The sequence below is a fragment of the Abramis brama genome (genome assembly GCF_963993115.1).
Source record: "Abramis brama genome assembly, chromosome: 21".
Taxonomy (NCBI): domain Eukaryota; kingdom Metazoa; phylum Chordata; class Actinopteri; order Cypriniformes; family Leuciscidae; genus Abramis; species Abramis brama.
Window position 1 is genome coordinate 31566616 of NC_139983.1, and position 17151 is coordinate 31583766.

Sequence of the window (17151 nt, forward strand, 5' to 3'; positions counted from 1 at the left end):
CATAATGCAGTATAGATGTGTCCATAGGAAGTATCACCACATTTCGAACTGGTAAAATTTGACATAATGACTAATTTATCGAGGTCTTAAAAATCATGTAACCAACACTTTTCATCCGAAGCATGAAGCTTGCGCTACGCTAATAGGAGAGTCCCCGTGGAGCAACCTGAGGTTAAGTGCCTTCGCTCAAGGGCACAATGACGATAGACAAGCTCAGTTTCACTCCAGTTCATGATTCACCTCTGTGTGAAATCAAGCTTGCCACCACCATTTGGCACTAATAAAGGTTTCTACACAAAACTGTGATACAGATCCTGTCCTAAGTATCTGTCCTTCACAACATATTGTCTGGTGTAACACTCTGACCTACATTTCAGACTTAAGTCTTGAGGGGCTTGTTGTGAAGAGTACAGACGCAAATCACCAACACAAACAAACTAATAGGGTATAGATGTATAGTTATAGTGTTCGAAAATCATCATTCAATTTCTAAAATTCCTAAAACTTTATCTTACCGATGACATGTTACTGTAATTGTGTAAGATGGTAAATAATACCACACTCTTAAAAAAAAAGGTCAAATATGGACAAACCCAACCGTTGGTTTACATTTTTTTAATTACATTTTTTATGCCCAGTGGTTGGGTTTGTCCATATTTGACCCGAACATGGGTTAATACCCAGCTTTTATCAGAGTGCATGTACTCACTGATTCTCACATTCACATACCAGCTTGGTATTTACCATTTTTATATATTTTCATTCCTTTTTAATAAGGGTAGCCCAAAGGGACATCGAACAGAGCATCTGTTTGGTTGGGTATGCAATGTATTGGTTGGATATTTTGTAAATATCCATTTGTATAAATAATATGTATCTCAAACAGACTGACCAGTACAGTTCTGTACCAGTACTAAACGAAAATTGCAGCGATTTAATCAGACGACAGCCAGCTTTCAAACTTAATAACTGATAACAAATGTGATAGATGCACTGAGAAAATAAAAATAAAAAAACAGGCACATAATGTTATGATCCCGGAAAATTAGCAGATTAAGTTTGCAGATATGATTATGACAAAGCAATCCTCCTGAATTACAGATTTGTGTAAAATACATACGACATTGTATTGTGTTCTTCAGAAAAAAAACATTGTTTCTGAATCTGATGTCATTAATTAAGCAAATTAATGGTCTAACACTGGGGTAACAACACTAGAATTAACTTAAAAAGTAGAAATGACAACAAAACAAAAAAATAAGAACCTACAAAATTTCATTACATTTGCATTTCTTTCTCTTTTTTTTCATTTCACCTGCTAAATTATGTAGTCCTGTCTCATGGGAACACTTGGTCCATTGTGATGCACATCCACTTAGCTGAAGAAAATCCTCTTGGCAAACTGCAGTGCACAGTCGGATAAATTCTCTCTTTTATTCCCCCTGTTTCTCTGAGATACCCCCTCATCCCTTGTTCTTGTGTATTAATTCATATCTGCATTAATGCTTGAAGGCAACTGGAGATATCCTTCATCCAGGTCTCAATAAACAGGACCAGCCCTGGCCTCGGCTGCTCAACTAACTCGGACACAAACCTTTGAACTTCGTTGTGATCAAATGAACAGAAGGACAATACTGACATGGAAAATCATGCATTACACAGTCATGACCACTGCTGAGGTGTCTTTTCATCACAGCCATTTGAGTCCTTCTTGTCGTCATATGATGCAGCAAGTTCATATCCTTTTCACCTGACGGGTTCGGAGAATGGGTTATTTTTTTGTTCGTTTTTTGGCAGAGGTAATCCGATGTCTCTGTCAGACTGTACTCTCCATGACCCACTCAGAGCTATCAAATGTTGCTTTCTCACCTTCCCCCTCGCTCTCGTCACACTGCAGGAGCATGCCGTTGACCGAGAGACTCCTCTTAGTCCAAATGTTGCTAATGCGTCGTGGGTAGCTAAGGCACTGCGAAGCACCAAAGTCGCCCATGTCGAATGAGTGGCTGCGCTTGGGCTTGTTCTCTGATGGCAGCATTACAAGCTTCCCAAGCTTGGAATCTCCTCGGCCTAGAAGAGGCTCCTTGTCAGTGGCGGGTCTCATGGCCATTGCCATGGTTCCTGAGGAAGACGGTCCTCCCGGATCTCTTGCGGGAACCCTCAGGTCCAGAGAGGCAAATGCCCCGAGTAGGTTATCCAGGTTTGGCCGTGCCTTGGTTGACGATTGCTTCCACCGGTTGGGCAAGGTGTTAGAATCCCCATGTCGGTTGTAGGACTCAACTTTCTGGCTTCCAAGGGAGTCAGCCGAGGAGGATGAAGAGGACGAAATGCTACTCTGCAAGGAGCCACACTTAAACTCCACCACCTCATCTCGCATCACCACTACAGTCTTTGGAGCCTGTGGTGTAGGAGCGGCATTGTTGACTCGTTGTGCGGCCTGCGTTCTCCCATTGGTCTGGGAGTAGGTGTTGCTCACCGTCACTAACTTTGAAACCTGCAAACCGCTGTTCACTTTATAGCGGACCATAAGGATGACGATAAAGACCAACAAAGTGGCTACGATCACTCCGCCAATCACCAAGATCATAGTCCCTCCTAGAAACTGACTGTTCAGTGACTGGCAGCGGGGGTACTCGTCACTTGTCTCGAATTGCACACAGCCGACTATGTTGGTCGCAGTGAGTGTGGTGGCGGTGTCTTCCCAGATGGCCAACACGCACAGATCATACTGCATCCCTGGCATCAGGTTGTTGACCAAGAAGGATTTGCTGATAGCCGGAATCATCCTGTGAACAAGACGACGTTGATGTTAATACAGACTCTCTAAAATCATTAAATAGATGCAGTAGCTTGAAACCACAGGTATATGATACTGAAGGTAGTTATTAAAATGCTCAGACTGATTGCTCATTGCTTTATTGTGGATGCACACGATGCTCTGCGAGTTGGCAGAAAACAATCATTTAAACCTTTTATTATGGAGAAAACTTAATTACTTGGAAAGCACTGATCGTATCAACCTTGGAAGTTCATTTAGATTAAATGATTTTGAAATGAGGTCTATTGTGCAGTCAATGGATCCAGAAAAGAAGTTGTTTTTGACTGACAGGAAGCAATGTGGGGATTACGTAAATTTAAAAATATACTTCACACATGCAATTCTTGTCAACACTGAATCATTCAAACGGAACACAGTGTTTTGGAGCGAATAACAATAAAACATAAACATAAAAACTATATATATAAAAAAAAAATCTTGTAGGTTCCTTGATTGGTTAGAAGAAAGATCTGGCTTGTAATATGTAAGAAAACATATTTATTTAAGGTCATTTTCTGTAGTGCTTCTCCACTCAACCTCTAAAAAGCACACTGAGTACAGGGGGCATGTAATCACAAATTATCTTTTTTTCTGACTGCATTAGCTCATCATTATCTAGAATATTCTTTGCAGATACCTGGCAGTGGATGTAGACTGAGAATACTAATTAGAGTACAATAATTTACCCAACTACCCTGCCAGGAAAGTAATTGAATAGAAAAGTGTCCAACGCTTTTTTCGTCTTCTTCAGACTCTGGACAAATGGAAAAGAAATCGTACAATTTCATGCATTTGGAGATTTTTATTTCACAAGTAAAAAATATGTGAAAAATCATATATACAATAAATAAAAATATGATTTAATAGATTATCAAGATACATAGCCTACCGAGTTTCGTAACGGTACACCAATGCATTCGTAAAGTGTAGCATTTAAAATCATGATATAGTATTGTAATTAATGGCAATGTCCTTTTTTTTATCTATTATAGCGCCACCAAGTGGAGCAGTTCCACAGCTTTTTTATATGTGTTCTCAGAGTGAGCCCATACATGCGTGTGTCAAATTTGGTGAAAATATCTCATTTTGTTTTAGAGTTATAGATATTTATTTGCATGAGAGCTTAGAAAAGGACCCATGGTTGCCACTTACTATCAACATTTTGACATTTGAGCATTTGTGTTTAGCCAGCAACCTATTTTTTCGAATTGGTTTAGTCTCGAACGGACTAGCGGTTTCAAAGATATTCGCAAAAGTTTTTTAAGTGCTAATTTACAATGTTTTGCTAACCATAAGGCAAAACCTAGCATGTTTGGTATCGTTGGACTCTGCAAGGATTCAGGAATGTAAAAAGATGACTGCCGTAACAATAAGTCAACCAAATCCAAAGTAATAAGCATGTAAACAAGTTTTTTCCGCCACTAGGTGGCGCTGGTCCGGAACTTCTCAGGCTTATGATTTTTGGACAAACCGTTCAGAAGTTATAAGCAAAAATAGCCATTTTCGTATCTCCGGACCAATAGGTGGCGCTGCGCCAAAACGCTGCAAGCTTGCTTTTGATGACATGTACCACGTTTGGTCTGAATACGATAAAGCGTTGCAGAGATACAGCCTTACGTCTGTTTTCACAAGCGCTATGTAAAATTAGTTGCGCGGTATTCGAGAACGGTTTGACGAATCGACATGGTCTGAAGACGATCTGGTTAAATTTTCAGAAAAATGAAAATGGCCTAGGAGGAGTTCCTGCCCTGAAAGTCGCAGGACGCCCTACACACTTGCTTGCTCAGTGATTGGCCCCTAAAAATAATAATAATAATGAGAAAACAATAATATGTGCAGGGTATCATGGGGGAAGATTAAGAACCCCATTAAGAACAATGTGGATTAATTTTTAATCTGTTACATATTTAGATATACAATAAGTGCAGGATGATGATACATCAGCCAATGTGTTATTATAGGAAATAGATAGAAACATTTGCTAATTTAGTTGTTATAGCACAAAATATTAAATATTAAAAGAGGGGTAAGTTGGCCCCATACCTGAGTTAAGAAAAACAAAACAAAAATTATAACTTTTACTCCACATCTAAACATATTGATGTGTCCACAAATCCCTCATTAACAAATAGATACAAAACACTTTGATATTCAACATAATGCAATGTCATAGATCACTATTTTCCAGAGACAGAAAATTAGATCAATTAACCTCAAAACGGTGTTGACTGACTAAATCTCACAAATGTTGATATTCAGATGAAATGTCAAAATTAAAAATAGCGTAGCCATTTATCAAGGGTGCTGAAATGGGATTTTGTGCCATCTATGATTAGGAGAAAAAATAAGGTAGGGGGGCTATCTTACCCCATGTTACCCTATTTACTAGGGTTCTATGCAGAATGAGATTAAATTAGTAACCCAAACAATTAAAATGCTGTGATTATTTACTTACCCTCATAACAATCCAAACCTCTGACTTTCTTTCTACTGTGGAACACTAAAGTAGATATTTTAATGACTTTTCTATCTTCATTTTCATGCAGATTAGTGAATACATTTTTCAATAAACTGTTTATCCAGTTCTCAAGTTCAGCGATCAATTTGCAGCACTTTTTTCACTGCATAACATACGTTTTGGCTTATTTTACAATTTACACAAAGCTATCGTATGGATTCAGAAGAAATATAGTGCATAAGTCAAAATGTTACTATGCTTTTGCTTCCTTTGTTGAAGCTTGAAAGTCCCCAGTCATTGTAAGTGCATGGACCAGAAAGCATAGTCTTCAGAAGTTCAGCTTGTGTGTTGCACAAAATAAATAGTCATGAAAAAGTAAAAGGGTGAGTAAATGAAGAAATAATTTTTATTTTGGGGTGAATGAAAAAAACATGTCTGGTTTGATATGCAATTGATATGGTTCTTAATCATATGCTTTTCCTAGAACTACCACATCATGGGATCCCGTATTTTGTGTTAGAGACATCCTTTACAGCACTAAAACCACATCTAGCAGGGCAGCCTGACACATTGTCTACAGTAAGCCTGTATGCCAGCAAGTCCATTACTCATTAATAATTGCTTTCCCATCACAGGAGAAGACGCTACATTCTGTGGTGACAGCTTTACGAGAGAGCCCAACCTTTTTCCACTCCAGCCCTAGTGATTGATTTTTTTTTCTTTGTTGTTGCCAACATCCAGGTTAACACTCCTCTTCCAAGACAGGAGGAAGAAAACAGATCTCTGAATAATGCAGTTTAACATCATGCAGTCATTAAGTAATAGAGAGGCACGAGTAAAAGAACAGTCATACTCATATTGTGTAGATTATATAATCTTTCCAAAACATTAAAATCTGTTCTTTGCAAGTCAGAGAAACTAGACAGCCTAATGGTTTAAAATGTAGGCAGTTTGATAAGGGAACCCATTACTTTGATTATAAACTGATGTAGATCATGTAGATAAAGAAACGAAGTAAGGAACATGAGCTGAAATGAAAATCAAAAGAATAGAGCATATAGCTCCTGTTGCCTCAGGCTTGTAATAGTGATGATCATGCTGGCTGAATTATGTTAAGAAAAAAAGCCTAGAGGTGATAGGGGTTTCTACACATTATTTATTTCACATAGAGAAATTGTTGCATTTGATTAAAAGATGGTGAAATTGATCTTTCAACAGCTAATAGAGGTTCATTTACATTACAAATTACTGTGGCACATTATGTTACCTTTAACATAAAAAAATAAAATAATCTGTATGATTGTCCTGTTCTACAGAATCTACAAAAATCGAATCATCCTTAAGATATTAACTAGATAAAAACTATTTATTAACAAAACGTTCAGAACCTAATTATTTTAAGTGTAAACAACCTTTCAGACCTCTATAACAAACATGTTTTGTGTATGATTTAACATAAACCTTGCTGGGAGTAAGTTTAAAGTGTTTCATGGAACTGAACTGGACGCTGTCTATTACATAACTTTAAATCCACATACCAATCCTATACTTTCCTTAAAATTACTCCTAAGGAAAATTGATCAATTGTTGTTGGTGCATTTTAGACAGAATTTGTAGGTAACTGACTGATTAAAGGGTAAGTGAATCAATGGTAAGGCACCTTATTGTCTTCGTTATAACAGTCACAGAACACCATTAACACAATTAGGATGAGCCTATAAGTATGCATGTGACTGGTCGGTTGAAAAGATGCCAAAACAATGTCTCACCATAAGTGATCCGCCTTTTAAATGTCACTGCATTAACTATCTTCAGCATTAACCTATTTAACCTATTAACATTATCTGCTTAAATGAAGTGAATTCAAAGTAATTTACAAGACTGAATTGAGTTATAGAATATATTATTTATCTCTAAATCAAATCTAATGATAATTTCCACACATATTCAGTGAGAAACTAAAGGGCAGGTGAAAGTACATACCTAATTAGTGTGTTGTTGGGTGGTTTAAAGGGAAAAGAAACGGAATATTTACCTATAAATCAGGACATCATCTTCTGAACAGTTGTATTGGAGCTGGTACATTTTGACTTTGGGTGCCACTTTGCTAACCGTCCACTTGATCAGAGCAGAGACTGCGGTGACCTCTGACACTGACACTATCTGTTCTGGTTGGGCTTTGGTCTCCCCTTTACCGGTTTTAGTCGAGCTGGTGATGTCAGATAGTCTGGACTTTGGCTGAGATGTGCGGTTAGTTCCATTGCTTAGGTGGGGAAGCTGGATAATGGAGAGCTCAATTGAGGCTGTTGATTCTCCTGCTGCATTTGCAGCAATACAAGTAAACGTCCCGTAATCCTTAGAGGTGGTGACCATAATGTCTAAAGTACCATTTTCATACACTACAGCCCTGGATGAGTTACTGATTAGTCGGTCATCTGGAGCAACCCAATGTATGAGAGGCATAGGGTCACCCACAGCCTTGCAGCGTAAACTGGCTGTCTGTCCCTCCAGGACCAAAAGCTTATGGGTATGCTGGGTAATTAACGGTGGTTCACAGACAAAATCTTCCTCTCGAACATACCAGAAGTAGCGACCCTTAAGATTTGGAGGGGAGGCGCATGTTTCCATATCGTCCTCTCGCTCTAGACGCCGCAACCACAGAATCTCGCAGTTACAGTGAAGAGGATTCCCACCAAAGCTGAGAGACAGGATCGGGGCAAATGGTGTACTAAGAACAGTGTTAGTCTGTGAGCGGGCAAAGATGGGATCTGGCGGAAGCTTCTGGAGACGGTTTGACGTAAGATCCAACCTTGCAAGCTTTTCAAGATCAGTAAAAGTGCCCTCAGCAATGTGGGTGATGAGGTTGTGGTCCAGGCTTAGTTGGTGTATATTGAGCATTTTGCGAATGGCATCCCAGGGAACACCCCGCAGGTTGTTGTAGGAGAGATCTAGGTCCTCCAAGGTGAGCAGCAGATCATCGAAAGCATCTTTGGAGATATGAGTCAGTTGGTTGTTGTTTAGGATGAGGTGTTGCAAGTTCACCAAGCCTCGCAGGGCATCTGGGCCAAGCTCGGTCAACCGGTTACTGTCCAGGTGCAGCGAACGCAGGGTTTCAAGATCTACAAAGGAGAAGGGCTGGATGAAGCTGATGGTGTTTCGTGACAGTGTGAGGTCCACAAGGCCAGTCATGTTAGTGAAGTCCTGCTGGGTAATTTTGATGATGTAGTTTCCTCCCAGACGTAATTCCACGGTTCTTCTGTCAATGTCGAGGGGCACGAACAGCAGGCCTTTGGACGGGCACAATGTGCCCAAGGACTCTGAGAGGTTCTGACAGACACAATATTTAGGGCAGGCGGTGGTCATCATCACTGCGCTTCCCAGGAGAAGGAGGCTGCAGAGCACTTTGGCCATGGTAAATCACAAGCAGGGACCTGGACAGACAACATAAAAAAACAATGGTCAGTCCTTTCTGGTCATACAAAAAAAATAAAATAATAATAATAATAATTGATTGATTGATTGAATGCTTCTGCAGTGGCTATATGATGAATATAGTCCTCATTATGAGCAATTTTTAGTCCCCGTTCTGAACCATCTTAGGATTTAGCTTAGGCTCTTAAAGGCTTCACGAAGCAGGGAGCTTGGAACCCTGCACACATTGCTCTGGTTTTTAACAGATTTTAAACCCTCAGTAAAAAATAAAATAAAAATCCTTCATGAAAAGCTATTGTTTGGATGTGCCCAACTCCAAACTATGGGATTTAAAAGTTGTGCTATTGCTGTTGTCAGCTAACAAAAGTCTCATGTGCTTCATTTCAACTTTAATAAGATAATAACTGAAGCAATTATGAAGTAATCCTCAATTCCCTGTCAGAGCATTGAGAAGAAACTGAGGTATAACACATGTTTTATAGTTGCTGGAAGCAGAAGTGCTTGACGTATGTGAAATCTGCAGCAGGCTCCATACCTCTGACACAGACAGAACGGATGACTGCGCTTGGCCTCAAATGACAGCCCATAATTCCTCTAGACATTTGTATCATCAATTCCAAACATACTCAAAACTTAAATCAATTTTAATCAGCGCTCTGCCAGACTGATTCTCTAATGGTAGGAGCTGTTTGGTGGAGCTGTTTAAGGTGTGTGTGAGAAGGAGAAGGGGTGATTTTTCATTTCCAAGGATTAAAGGATAATAGTTCTCCCAGCTGGCAGCATTCATACAATAAATCTTAATTGCTTTATCAATACCTTCAGTTATATATTCTATCTAACCCCAGTACACAGAGTTCTGGTTGGAACAGCTTATGAGTTTCCAAGCACATCTTTTTGGCGAGCCTCAAGTTTATTGCATGCCACATCAATAAACTTACGAAGAGAAAGTATGCAGATCTGAGTATTTTTAGAAAACAGGGAGTTATACAGAAGGTGACTGACATTGGAAAGCTAGTCTAAAAACCAGAGAAAATCAGCAAGCGTAATATTGTGATTACCCTAACCATGTAATCAAAATTGTCTGCAACAAAACAAATAAATTGGTATATCGAGAGGATGGATATTTTCACTTTGACTGACACGCAATCAGTGTCTGATAATGCCAGATATTTATGCCAGGGCTGTGTTTTGCTGGAAAGCAAATAGTTCATTTGCCAAAACTATTTGCCCTTCAAGCTACTACAAAAACTCAGAAGACTACTAGCACATTAACACTCAACTTCTTGTTTTAATGTCTGGAGAAATGCAAAAAAAAAAAAAAAAAGAATTTAAACATAGGAGGAAATTTCCAAGTTAACTGAAAATGTGATGCATCTAATTATAATAATATCTATGATAATATAATTTCATCTATAATAATTTCACACTTAAGGCAGACATCTTGCAGAGAATGAAAAATAGTTATGTTTTCTGAGCAAGAATATATTTCCTTTTCCCTTCTTGTGAGAATATTTCCCAACTATCAATCACTCATTCTCAGGAAATCAGATTTTTGAAATTTTATGAAAGAGCAACAATGCTGTAGTCCCGAGTGTTGATAACACATACAATCCAACATGCTCATGTCTCAAACCCATTTCCTATCTTGCTCCCTCCAATTTCCTCTCCCTCTCCATTTCCGTGTATAATAAAAAAGGGCAATTGACAGACAACAGAAGTAATATGCATAAGAATGCAAAGTACAAAAATCAAAAATAAACATTGGCACATTGTTCTAGCATGTGAAAGCCGTGCAGAACACCACAAACTTCATCTTAATAAAGAGAGGAGGAAGCAAGTTAAACCATATGCATTTGTAACATTTCATTAGTGCTAGGTTACTTGGAATTTATGACCACACCATATTTGATCAACTGAAATATACCCTATGCTGACTAAAACTTCATTTTCAATGTTCATTCAGGACTCACTGCATAGCATTTTGTAAAGTTATGAGAAGTATGCTTGGGACAAGGGGATATTTGTCATGTTTGACAGCTAAAACCTGATTAGGCTGAATACAGCAGAAGCTTGCCCTTTAGCAGGCCCGTATTTCTGAGGTAAGTTTCCTGCATTACCAATTCTCTCATAACTGCTTGTCAAGCCTCATCTTTATTCATTCCTTTTGCAGCCTGCTAACGGCACAACCACCGAACACATATATAACAATTGCTGAGGAACTCAACCCCTAAGAAGATTTCACATATCTGCATTTCATCCAAATCAGACGGAAAAGGACAGATTGGCTGCGTGCCATATGGGGAAAGGAATTTGCTTCCCCTTATCAAATGAGCCAAACATCTCAGCTTGTTTGTTGGAGAAAGTGTTTAAATGAGCTTAGCCGGGTCACTGCGAACTTCAAGGAAATCAACAAAAGGAGATCTAAGGGATGTGAGAAATCATAGAGCTTTATTTTTTTGTCAGTTCAGCAGACATTAAGGCCAAAGAATCATAGCTTTAATAAATGAAAGCGTGTAAGAGCACATCAAAAAGTCTTTTATCAAGCAAAGGAGAAGGTGCCCATGGAACAGCAGGACGTGAAAAACTACAGAGACTGCTAAACATCCAAAGGCGAGGTAAAAGCTTAGGCTTTGCAATCATACAGCGCTGAAGCGCAAGATGAAGGTAGAGCTGCCATGATATGGAGGGCCATTTACTTGAGATCCAGGGGAGAACTCCCCAGTGCAGACGCCTGATTGGACATGGGCTAACCATTATGACAGTAGGCAGTCAGTTTGACAGCGCTGCTCTGAAATCCTCATGACGTCTGACTGCATGATGGATTCTGCACCTGGCATAATATTGGTGCAATGGACTTAGATTTCAATGTTTTTGTCTCAGCAGTGTCTTCTACTTCTACTTTATTATCGTGTGGTATGATAAAATATGTATGATAGAGTTCCTATTTTCAGATTGAAAGTCTTCAAAACAAAACCATTGAATGGACTTTTTTCTTAAGTCAGCACATTATATGTTAATTATTCTTATTATTATCATTGTTCGATTGAATCACTGGCCTACAGTCCAGTACTGCATCGAATTTTCAATCAGTACATTTTCACACAAGTTTCACAGTGGTTATCAAGTGAATTTCTTTTTCTTTTAGGTTAATTATTATTTACAAAAAAACAACTACATGTGGATTGTAGCTACATAGGAAATTGTAGGTATAACATCATTGCCACTAAAAAGCCACATCTGGCATCTTACAAAGAGTTGTGTGACAAAGGTGTAAATAAATGGAGAATTACAGCTTAAAATATTCATTTTAGTGAAGTTTGTTTCTTCTTATTAGTCTGTTTAGCTTGTTTCTTTGACACTCTGAGCTTTCAAATTAGCAAGCTGCTCTCTATCAACACTGAAAATGAAATCCCAAGTGAGGAAGCACATACATTTCCTGTGAATTACAAGCTTGCCAAGGTTACTGTCGTATCATTCATTTCACACATTGTCTTGGATTACCTAAAGTTCAGCCTATACTTCATCATTACAGGTTTATAGAAATCCTTTCCTTATACATTAAAATATTACAATTGCAGTAAATGTCATGCTGTCTTTACACTCTGCCAATCATGTTCTTAAATCAACACTTCTGCACTCTTTTAAAAGTCATTACTCTACCTTTGCAAAGATGACAAATGGAAAAACAAATGTAGAAGAGAGTATAGTGTCAGAGAGAATGTTATTAGACAATGGTGTCCCAGAAGAAAACTTTATTTTGAGTCACTCAGGTAAGCCTTTGTTTTAATGGTCCACTTTCTACTAACTCTCATTAGAGTATTAGTCGACTGTCTGCTTAATATCTGCTAACTCTTTATTGTGATGATCCTCCAACAAACATTCTACTGACTAAGAGTAACTTTGCATCTACATGTCAACTTATTCTCCAAACCCGAACCTTACAGTATACTAATACTCTGAGAGTAGGGCTGTCCACGACTAAAGATTTTCCTAGTCCACTGTCTGTAGTTCATTTAAGCCATTCGTTGATAAGTCAGGGGAGAAATACTAAATCATAATAATGAGCATTTAAAATATATATTAAGTGCTCAAGGCTTTCCGCAGCGATTGCATTAACTTTTATGAGATCAGAACACCAACAAAATAAATAAGCTATAATATAAACAACCCTTGAACTTGACGCACAATGTCATGACGGCAATTTACGTCTCTCACGGTTCAAACAAACAGAGCTGGAAAACTGCGTTTGTCATTACGTTGTGCGTCAAGTTCAAGGGTTACTCTTTTGGCGTAAATCGATGCGTAGCCGTCTGCCGGAAGCTAGTTATTTTAGTCGATAAAGTTTTAAATATGTATATTTTTCTTACACAAACGCATCGCTTCACTTCAGAAGGCCTTTATTAACCCCCGCAGATCCGTGTCGAGCACTTTAAACATGAATAGATGCGCTTTGATGTACTTCCAAAGTCAAACAGCCATTCACTTACATCATCAAGCTTGGAAGAGCCAGGATTTTTTTTTTTATATAACTCCAATTGTATTCATCTGAAAGAAGAATGTCATATACACCTAGGATGGCTTCAGGGTGAGTAAATCATGGGCTAATTTTCATTTTTGGGTTAACTAACCCTTTAACGTTAAAGTGGGGGTTTTAAATGATAAGTCATGTTTGAGGTATAAGTCAACTTTTTGTGGTCATTCTTTAATATCTGTAAATATCTGGAATATATATGTAAAGGTATTGACAGTATAACTAATTTTCATCAAGTTTGACTTCTGAAAACGTATGAGACACAAATCATGCAAATATTAAAGTTTTTGAATGTGTTATGACTAGAAAAGCTGTATATTGACAGAAGGGCTAATGGACTACATCTGGTCAACATGTCCTAGCCTCCATTCCACCAGAGATTATTGTCAGAACAATTTAATGCACTGTTTCCACCAGAGACATGAAAGCTGGATGAATCTTGGTGTTACCTGAGGTAATCTATGCTCAGAAGCTCTGGAGATAATGGCTAATCTTTGAGAAGTATGAGCAAACTACTGTAAGTAGCTTTTGGGGTGAACGTCTTAGTGCAGTGAATACCTTTTCATTGTCTGCAGCTCAAAAGTCTTTGGCAGAGTTTCACAGTTAGAAATAAGTTTTACATAATTGCATGAATCCATGCGCTCTATGACGACAGCTTTGAACCAGTTGGATTTGCTTTTAGAAGCTTTTTTTATTTTTTATTTCAACATTTCATTTATTAAAAAGTTACACAAAAACTGTAGGCCATAACTTAGGTCTTTGCAGCAATGTTTCACCCAAAACTAAAAATCATGTAAGAGAAGATATTTTAAAGAATGTTTCCCATTTTTGTACATGTGAAGTCACTTCAGAAGACGTAATATTTCAGTCGAGCCTTATGGAATAATTTCACGCTATTTTATGTCCTTTTAAGCTTTAAAGAAGTTCTGGAGCCCATTTGACTTTTATCGCATAGACAACAGCCGAAACATTTTTATGAAATTAACTTATTTTTTGCTCCTTTATAGAGTAGAGAAAGTCAAACACATTTGGAAAGACATGAAGGTATAAAATAAATTTTTTAAATTGAGATTTATACATCACATGAAAGCCGAATTAATAAGCTTTCTATTGATGTATGGTTTGTTAGGACAATATTTGGCAGAGATAAAACTATTTGAAAATCTGTAATCTGAGGGTGCAAAAAATTCGAAACATTGAGAAAATCGCTTTTAAAGTTGTATATTTATGTTTGCAATTGTACAGCATTCATTCACAGAAATAAATATTTTAATAAATGTCTACGTCAGGTGACCTGTAAATGTGCAACTGAATGGCCAGTAACTTAAAAAATGCTGTAGCCAAATTGGCCGGTGAGTTAATTTAAAACCCAGATCACGCACAAAAGGAGAATCTTCACAGATGTTCTTCTTTCAAATCTCAAACCTGAACACATTACAATTACTAACCCTACCCCTAAACCTACCCATCACAGAACACTTTCAGCATTTTTACATTTTCAAAAACACTAATTCTGAATGATTTATAAGCTTGTTTCTTTAGGTCCCCAAGTTTACACGAGTCCCCATGAGTCAGTGTGCATTCAGGTTGAGGTCCCCACACATACACCCGAAATAAGTTTTGTCTTAATTTTGTACATCATATTGTTTTAACTTTTAAACTTTTGTATCTTTTAAACACTGCAACATTTTTTTATTTTTTATTATTCTAATAAAGATTGCTTGCTTGTGAGAGAGTTAAAGAAAAAAAAAAGTCTCTCTCCACAGTGCTTCCATTCGGTTCTCTCAGGTCATTCGAGCAATAATTCACACACATCGACTCATATAAATCCATATCCAGAAACGTGACCCATCGTATTTTCCTCTCAACCGCCAAATCCTCATCCCCTCAGACGTCTCATCTTCAGCACACTGGCATTCTATCTCACCGTTGCCTTGCAAATGGTCTCCTTGCCCCTTGCTTTCATTTATCCCCGATGCCAGCATCTTTCATAACAAGTGCACAACAGAAAAGGTCAGATTTATTAAAAGCTCTCTCTATATATATTTTCGACCTCCCTCTCTTCCTCAATCGGTTTAGTCACATCCATGGCTGCTAATCGTTTTCGCCTTTACACACAAACATCCTGAATCCCCCTTTCCTTTGATTAATGTGCAGACGACACACAGCGCCATTTTAGCGGGAAGTGATGAAAGCACTGAGAAGGAAAGCGGAGCGCAGCCAAAGGGGAGGGTGACAATGGGTTTATTTCATACTGTGGCCAAATTAATTTTCACAGCAGGATGCGGGGGTTAAAAAATCAGATTGCTTCTCTGCTCGACGTCAGGCTAATTAACCTTAGCAGCTTTTGTTGTGTCTACGCTACACTAATCTACAATTTTGTGTTTATTGTTGCTAAAGTGTGCGTATGTGTGTGCGACTCTTTCACACACCATTAAAAACACTCCATTTAAGTGTGCCTTCAGTCTATAATTTGCTTGTTGATAATGAGATAATGTAACATGGTAGACATTCAGAGCTGATAAAGATTGTGTTTTTCTATTAGCATTACCATTGTGTGATAGAGAAATTAATATACATTTTACACAGTTGACAGGCAAATATTATTATGTAATAGCCATTGAATGTGGCGTGTACACAACCGGGAACCGCATTCAAATCCCACTTGCTCTTTCTCTGACTAAATATAGATATATTAATGGATGAATTCTGCCTTCAGGAAAACTTTAGACAAACTCTTTTTACCTACAATAATCATGCAACTTAATTATTAAACATACAAATAATATTTCATCAGAAGCCTAGGGGAGGGCAGAACTCATTTTAACATTAAAAAAAGAAACACTTCACCTTTAAATGCATCATTGTTAATGTTATTTGAAGTGGTTGCTACTACACACATCTAAAGCAAAGCCTCATAAAAGTGTATGTATAACAGGACAACCAGTCATCCATCTGCTCCCTTTAGTCATTTATCAAAAAGAGTTGCTCACAGGAGACAAATTTATTAAATATTACGTCCCTAAAAGCAGAACACAATAATAGGGATATTTGTCTGATACTGTCAAGCTCATGAAAAAGGGAAGAGCTATCTGTCACATTTTGTACTCCAGTGAGTATTTCCCAGGGTATATTTTGGAAAGTCAATTTCTGTACACACATACCTTAGAGGCATGGCTACTAAAAGAGATTTTGAGCAAGTATGTTATTGCGCATGGAGGAAAGGGGGAGGGGGGTTATGCTGTTAGAATATCTGGGGCAGGTTGTCACAATGGAACGTGCCAAATACTGGAATTCGAGGCCAAATTTAAGCAGTAAAGCGAAATGTAAAATGTAACATTTTATTTATTACAGTTGCAACTTGCAAATAAGGGTACAAACACGGAGACGATAACGGTATGGTTATATTTTACAGTTTGCATTTTTAGGCCCTCACAAACGGGCTCTCGTTTAAACGAACATGCAAAACACATAAAAAAGTTGTCTATTTTTAGTTTGAAGATGGTGTTGCGTGAACAGCCCCCTACAATTTCTGCAAAATACCTTGAGAACATAGTTCAACCACATATATATATATATATATATATACACACACAGTGGGGAGAACAAGTATTTGATACACTGCCTATTTTGCAGGTTTTCCTACTTACAAAGCATGTAGAGGTCTGTGATTTTTAGGTACACTTCAACTGTGAGAGACGGAATCTAAAACAAAAATCCAGAAAATCACATTGTATGATTTTTAAATAATTAATTTGCATTTTATTGCATGACACAAGTATTTGAGCACCTACCAACCAGTAAGAATTCCGGCTCTCACAGATCTGTTCGTTTTTCTTTTCCTGTTCTCCATTCATTACCTGTATTAACTGCACCTGTTTGAACTTTTTACCTGTATAAAAGACACCTGTCCAC

The 17151-nt window shown here is 37.9% G+C and overlaps 1 protein-coding gene across 1 annotated transcript in view; it reads right to left on the reverse strand.

The window, feature by feature from the left end:
* Positions 1-771: 771 nt before the first annotated feature.
* The window catches only part of LOC311072516 (leucine-rich repeat and fibronectin type-III domain-containing protein 2), a 114293-nt gene continuing 97913 nt past the window's right edge, over positions 772-17151 (reverse strand). Inside the window, exons 4-5 of the mRNA XM_084097568.1 lie at positions 7309-8704; positions 772-2783 (exon numbers count right to left, since the gene is read on the reverse strand). Coding sequence (XP_083953694.1) covers positions 1817-2783; positions 7309-8684 — 2343 coding nt within the window. The 5' untranslated portion in view covers positions 8685-8704 and the 3' untranslated portion in view covers positions 772-1816. The remainder of the gene's footprint in view (positions 2784-7308; positions 8705-17151) is intronic.